General features: G+C 44.7%; 1 protein-coding gene across 6 annotated transcripts in view; it reads left to right on the plus strand.

Annotated features, from left to right (window-relative positions):
- Positions 1-6,531, plus strand: part of SEC31B (SEC31 homolog B, COPII coat complex component) — a 29,463-nt gene extending 22,932 nt beyond the window's left edge. For all 6 annotated transcript variants that reach the window (XM_033130798.1, XM_033130802.1, XM_033130799.1 and 3 more), the window contains 7 exons: positions 2,541-2,718; positions 3,139-3,453; positions 3,713-3,771; positions 4,071-4,217; positions 4,510-4,620; positions 5,089-5,160; positions 5,389-6,531. In XM_033130798.1, coding sequence (XP_032986689.1) covers positions 2,541-2,718; positions 3,139-3,453; positions 3,713-3,771; positions 4,071-4,217; positions 4,510-4,620; positions 5,089-5,160; positions 5,389-5,568 — 1,062 coding nt within the window. In that variant the 3' untranslated portion in view covers positions 5,569-6,531. The remainder of the gene's footprint in view (positions 1-2,540; positions 2,719-3,138; positions 3,454-3,712; positions 3,772-4,070; positions 4,218-4,509; positions 4,621-5,088; positions 5,161-5,388) is intronic.
- Positions 6,532-6,743: the final 212 nt, after the last annotated feature.

The following is a 6,743-nucleotide window of genomic DNA, read 5'->3' on the forward strand; positions in this document are numbered from 1 at the left end:
TAGAGGAGTGTGTGAAGTGGGGGGATTGGCCCCTAGGTTCCTGGCCACAGTGCCCAGATGGATAGGGTGCTGTTAACTTATGATAACCAGGGCCTTACCAGAGGAGCTGGGGAATGAAATCTAACGAGATTGTAAACAGAGGTGTCAGGCAGAAGCTCTGATGTTTGATTCATCCTGTCCCACCTTCAATTCTAACCCTAATTTTCTTTCTTCCCTCTCCCTCCTTCGCTCTCCCTCCTCTCTCCTCTTCTCCCTTTCCCTCTCCCTCTGTCTTTTCAATTTTGGAATAATTATAGAATCACAGGAAGTAGAAAATGTACTGGGAAGTCTCATGCATCCCAACCCACCCCTACACCGTGCCAACATTCCACACAACCACCGCGCAATATCAAAATTAAGAAATTGACATTGGTACAATCCAGAGTCAGATTTCAGATTTCACCAGTTTTACATGTACATGTGTGCGTGTGTAACTACATAAGAATTTGTCTTTTCAGGTTTTTAACAGGGTGCTTCACAAAGCAAAACAATTTTAATTTTATAGGGTCCATTTTATAGTTTTCCTTCTATGGATCTTGCTTTTTGTGTCTAGTCCAAGGTTCCCCAAATTTTCTCCTATGTTCTTTCTAAAAGTTTTACAGTTTTATGTTTTAAGTCCATGTTCCGCTTTGAGTTAATTTTTGTATAAGGTGTGAAGTTTATTTTAGGTCAAGCTTCATTTTCTTGCCAGTGGATGTCCAGAATCATCTACTGAAAAGGCTGTCCCTCCTCCATTGAATTGATTTTGCTTCTTTGTCAAAAATTAATTGGGCATATTCTATGGATTTATTTCTCAGTTCTCTATTAAGTTCCACTGGTCTATGTGTCTGTCCCTCTGCCAGTACCACTCCTTCTTGATTACTACTTCTATATAGTAGGTCTTGATATGAGAAAGAGTAATTGCTCCATTTTACTTTTCATTTTCAAAATTACTTTGAGTATTCTAGGACCTTGCCCTCACATAAATTTTAGAATAAGCTTCTCTTTGTCTACAAAGAAACTTGCTAAAATTTTTACAGGAATTGCATTAAAACTATAGAATAATGTAAGGAGAATTGACATCTTTGCTCTGTTGTCTTTCCATCCATGAACATGGTATGTCTCTTCAATGCTATCTCCATTAGCATTTTGTAATTTTCATCATACAGATCCTGACATGTTTTGTTCAGTTCAAACCTAAGTATTTAATTTTATCTTGAGCAATTAAAATCGAATGGTATTGCATTTTTAATTTTGGTGTCCACTTGTTCATTGTCAGTATATACAAATGGAATTGCTTTTGTGTGTGTTAATCTTGTATTCTGTGACTTTCCAATGTTCAATAACAAGTTTCCTGAACTGATTTATTAGTTCTAGGAGCTGGGGTTCTTTTGTTTTAGTTTTGTTTTGTTTTGGTGGATTCCTTGGGATTTTCTATGTAGACTGTCACATTGTCTGCAAATAGAGACAATTTTATATCTTTTCCCCCCCTAATCTGTATGCCTTTAATTTCTTTCTCTTGCCTTATTGTAGTACTAAAATAAGAATGGTGCGAATGAACATCCTTGCCTTGTTTCCAATCTTAAAAGGAAAATATTCAATCTTTTACTATTAAGTATGATGTTAGCTGTAGGTTTTTTGAATATATTCTTTTTAAGTCTGAGGAACTTTCCCTCTATTCCTGGCATACTGAATCATGAATCAGTGTTGAATTTTGTCAAATGTTTTTCTGCATTATTTTTATATAATAATTTTTATTCTTTAGTCTGTTGTTATGGTGGATTACATTGATTGATTTTTAAATACATTGAACCAGCCTTGCATGACCAGGAATAAATCCCACTTGGTTATAGTATATTATTTTTTAATATACATTGTTGGATTTGATTTGCTAAAATTTTGCTGAGGATTTTTGTGTCAAAGTTCATAAGAAATATTGGTCTGTAGTTTTATTTTGTGCTGTCTTTGTCTAGTGTTGGTATCAGGGTAGTACTGAACTTGTAAAATGAGTTAGGAAATATATTTTCTATTTTCTGGAAGAGATTGTGTAAATTTTGTGTTAATTCTTTATGTTTGGTTAAAATTCTCCAGTGACACTACCTAGGCCTAGGGATTTATTTTTGGGGGAGCTTTTTAATTAAAAATTTAATTCTTTTAATAGTTATAGGCCTATTTATCTATTTAATTTTGGCTGAGTTTTAGTAGTTTGTATTTCTTGAAGAGTTGGCCCATTTTTTTCTAAGTTGTCAAATTCATGAATGTAAAATTACTTTGTAATATTTCTGTAATATTCTTTTAATGGCTGCACGGTCTGTTGTAATATTCTGTTTCATCACTGATCTTGATGACTTGTGTCTTCTGTCTTTATCTTTGTCAGTTTTTATAGACCTATCAATTTTGTTGATTTTTTTTTTTTGGAAGAACCAGTTTTTGTTTCATTTTTTTCTATTGTTTTTCCATTTTCAGTTACTTAGCTTTTTCTTTTCTCCTTTCTAAGTGCTAACCCTTTTTTCTCTTCACAGGTTCAGACTCCATCTACAAGGCCAAGGATGTTCACACCTCAGTCATCACTAGTGATGCCCTTGACACCTTCCCATCCTCGCCCTTATGAAGGCTCCAGAATGCAGAATATAGGAGACTACAGGGTACCTGGGCCCCAGGTAACCCAGCCTTTGCCTCTGGGCCCTGGGGTAAGGCCTGGTGAGTGAGTGAGTGATCTGTCTGGGCAAAGCATGGAGGAAAACAATTGGCATTGCCAGCGTGAATTTGGGAGGTGGTGTGTCTGTGTAGTAGAGGAGCTTGGAATTTGAAGTTAGAATTCCCAGTACTACCACTTACTGGCTTTGTACCTGTAGGCAATATACTTAGCCACTCTGTTTCTTTTGAAAAGTAAGAGTAGTTGTTATGTTGGTCATTTCAACCCCACAGGATTGTTTTGAGGGTCAAATAAGAAGTATAGTTAAAAGTACTTTGTAAACGGTAGATCTCCATACACATGTATTAACCGTTTATTATTAGGTTTTAAAAAATTATTACCATTGCCTTATTCCTTCCTCATGTGCTCTGAGTCTCTCCCAAATTGAAATTTGGTGGCAATGATCTGTTTCTGTTCCACTTCAGCTTTCTCTCAGCCACAGCTGTTAAAAGGGCAAAGAGTGCAAGCTCCTAATCCCATGGGATTCTCTGGAACATGGCCTCTTCCTGGTCCCTTTCCACCCATGGCACCCTCAGACATCATGCAGCCTGGCTCCGCCTCCCTGCCTGAGACTGCTGGACTGCTCCCTTTGCTTCCTATGAGCCCACCAGGTCTCGGTCCTGTGAGCTCCCAGCCCCCAGCCCCTCCTATCAGCTTCCCTATGGCACACCCTCCAGGAGGACCAGGTGTTCCATGCTCTGGTGCCCTCCCAACCACTGGCATCTTGACTCCTCATCCAGGTCAGACTTTCTTCCATGGCTTCCCTCTTTTGGGTCATTGCCTCCCTCTCCCCCACCTCCCCACTACCACCTTGGGAGTCTCTTCTTCAAGACAATGAACTGGGGCCCGATGGATTGGAGAATGTCAACTGAAAGTATGGCGGGTCCGCAGAGGGAGATGTGGTGGACTCCAACAAAAATAATGTCGATGGCTTTCAGACTAAAAATTTCCAGTGTTCCTGCCCATGCCCCTAAACACCTCTATCTTTATACTGCATAGGAACTCAAGGTTCCTTGAAAACTGATCCAGCTCCCAGAGCAAACCTTCAGAGGAGAAAGGTCAGTACACCTCCCACCTGCCCCCCATACATTCACCAATGACCCACATTCTAGTTCCTTACAGAATTAAGCCCAGTCCTTCTCATTCTCAGGCATGCACTCTGCCCTCTCTTTTCCCACTCACTCTTCTCCCTTCTGCCCCCTCCTCTTTCCTTCTTATATACATACACCAGTTTTCCCACTTCCTAGTACCCCACTCACTATTCTGTCCCCTGTTCAGTCATAATTTCTGCCACTCTCTCAAACCAGGGCCTAGGGAGTCTCTCAGCTTAGACTTATGTGCCTCTCTTTCTCTTTAGTTGCCAGAGACATTTATGACCCCGGCACCAATTACTGCTCCAGTTATGAGCCTCACCTTGGAGTCACGAGGGGTCCTTTTCTCACAGCCCGATGTCCCTGGTGTTGGTCATGCTCCCCCTGGAGCCCCAGGAGAACTCAGCCTGCAGGTGACAGGAACAGTGTGTTCCCCTCCCCTGGGAACCCTTCCAGCCCTCCTTGGGTATAGAAAAGCTGGGAGCCTCATAGATGGGCCTTCTTCCTCAAGGAGGAGGCAGACTCTGAGCTGGGAACGGGGAGAGGGCAGATACCAAATGTCCTTATTGCAGAGGGCGCCCCCTCCCCAACTCTGCTCTGCTCTAGTGGGAGCAGTATGACTCTGAGTCACTGAGGACTGGTCCTTCGGGAAACTCTGAGAAGGACAGTTTGCCTGTTTATCCTTTCTTCCTGCTCCTCCCTCAGCAACGGCCACCAGAGAAGGTGGACAGAAAGGAGCTGCCTCCAGAGCATCAGTCCTTGAAGACCAGCTTTGAGGCGCTTCTACAACGCTGCTCCCAGTCTGCCACTGACTTAGTAAGTCTGAACCTCCTCACATCCCATAGCTGATTCTGGGATCCCTTAGCTGGAGATCACTTCTTTGTGTGACTCTTTCCTCCCTGTCCCTGGACGTACTGTCTGTGTCTTATACTTATTTGCTGTCCATCCTGGGCAGGGTGGGGGAGCATGGGGGCGGGGGAACTGGTCTGGTTTGAAGTCTAGCTCCTTGGTAGCAGGACCCAGCAGCATGGAGACTTAACTCTTGGAAAGGCAGCTGGGAATACTGGTAGGAGGGTGAAGTCAGGAGTAAGGAAACCTGCCATTCATTCACTGGCTGTGTCAGCTTGCGCAAGTCACTTACCCTCTTCAGGCCTCCATTTCTTCTTCTGTGAAATGAAAGAAGTAGCGTTAAGCCATTCTAGCTCTAATCTACTGTGATTCTTTATAGTCCTGTGTAATGTTAGGCTTAGGGGCTGCAGTCAGAATCCATTTCCCTCCTTGCAGAAGACAAAACGGAAGCTGGATGAGGCAGCCCACCGTCTAGAATGTCTATATGAGAAGGTCTGCGAAGGGACAGTAGGTACACTTAGTGGTACTTCTCTGCCTCCTGCCCTTTCACCATCACCCATGGCCAAAGGGAGCCCAGAGTCCCCTCCTCTTAGGTCTCCCTGAACTGGGTTCCCCACAGAATACATCCACCTTGCCTGGACTAGGCTCCAGAACTTAAGTCCTGTCTGATCCCTTCATGCTGCCAGGGTAGGGGCTGGGTTGGGCTCACTAACCTAAGGGCCAATCCCTCCACAGCTCTCGCCTCATGTCCTGGCTGGGCTCCACGAGGTTGCCCGATGTGTGGACTCAGGAAGCTTTGAGCAGGGCCTTGCAGTGCATGCCCAGGTGGTGAGCTGCAGCCGCTTCAGCGAGGTCTCCAGCTTCATGCCTGTCCTGAAGGCTGTTCTCACCATTGCTCATAAGCTGCATGTGTAAGCCAGGCAGCCTCTCTTACCAGGAGGCTGTTTCTGCTGTTACTTAACTCATCCCTGCAGAAAAGGGAACTTTGGAACAGATTCTGTTTGTTTTTCCCAACCCTCTTTCCTGCTGCCAGGCATATGATGCCATAGGCTTGGCTCCAAACCAGCAGAGTGCCTGCTTTCTACCCCTATGTGCCTGGCCACCTAGGATCTGCCCAAGACTCACTCGGCCTCTGAGGCCGAGCACAGAGACAGTTCTGTACGTTCCCTAATACTGTACTCCCACAGGACCTGGGGCAGTGTGAATTCTCCCCCAAGGATATTCTATTTAAGTGGCTTCTGAGAGGGTGAGCAGGATCATTACTGCCAAGTCTACCTCTGCTGTACCCAGCCTGGGGGTCGTTGTTTTTCCCCTTCGGTGGGTTGTGAGCCTGACCTTACCTTCTCCTTGCCTCTGACTTCGCACTCCCAGGTCCATATTTCTCTGAGTGCCAGAGGCTGGGGTAGAGTTGACTGTTCATCCTTTGAACAAGTCATGGACATGAGGGGTGGGTACTGAGCAGAACCAAGAGAACGAGCTTTGGCCCTTAGCAAAGGGAACTTCTCATCTACCAGCATTAGTAAGGGTGGGTGAGGTTAGGGGAAGGTGGAAGGGGTGCACTTCCTTTTGCTGGGAGCTTCTTAGCCTATGACATAGGAGCAGAGGAACGACTGCCTGTGGGGAACGGTCCCTGACTTGACCTGTCTGAGCCCTGGCCCAAGGCCCTAGACCATTCATTCTGTGAGTATAAGCCCAGTTCTGGAATAGGAACCATATCACTGAAAGACTCTGTTCTAGCATTGCTCCTCAAGGGTTGGAGGCCCTTCTCCCCCTCAACCCCCACACGTCTCAGGGCTGCCTTCACTTTCTGGTTGGATGCTGCATTTGAAGCACTGATGTACTTATGTGCAATAAAGCTGCTTTGATTTGGTTTCCTCAGTCATCTCCCAATAATTGTTTTCTGAGTCCTCTTTTGCCTTTACCTCTATTCCTGTCTTTGTTCTTGCTCCCTGCACCCTAATAAAGCAGGGGAGAGGCTTCGGGATAGATGGGGAGTCAAAAGAGTTGAAGAAAGAAGGGTGTCACTGAAATAGATTCCCTCCTTACAGCATTTGTGGCCACTCTGCTGTGTGTGTGTGTGTGTGTGTCTC

This window comes from Rhinolophus ferrumequinum, chromosome 16, assembly GCF_004115265.2.
Source record: "Rhinolophus ferrumequinum isolate MPI-CBG mRhiFer1 chromosome 16, mRhiFer1_v1.p, whole genome shotgun sequence".
Lineage (NCBI taxonomy): Eukaryota > Metazoa > Chordata > Mammalia > Chiroptera > Rhinolophidae > Rhinolophus > Rhinolophus ferrumequinum.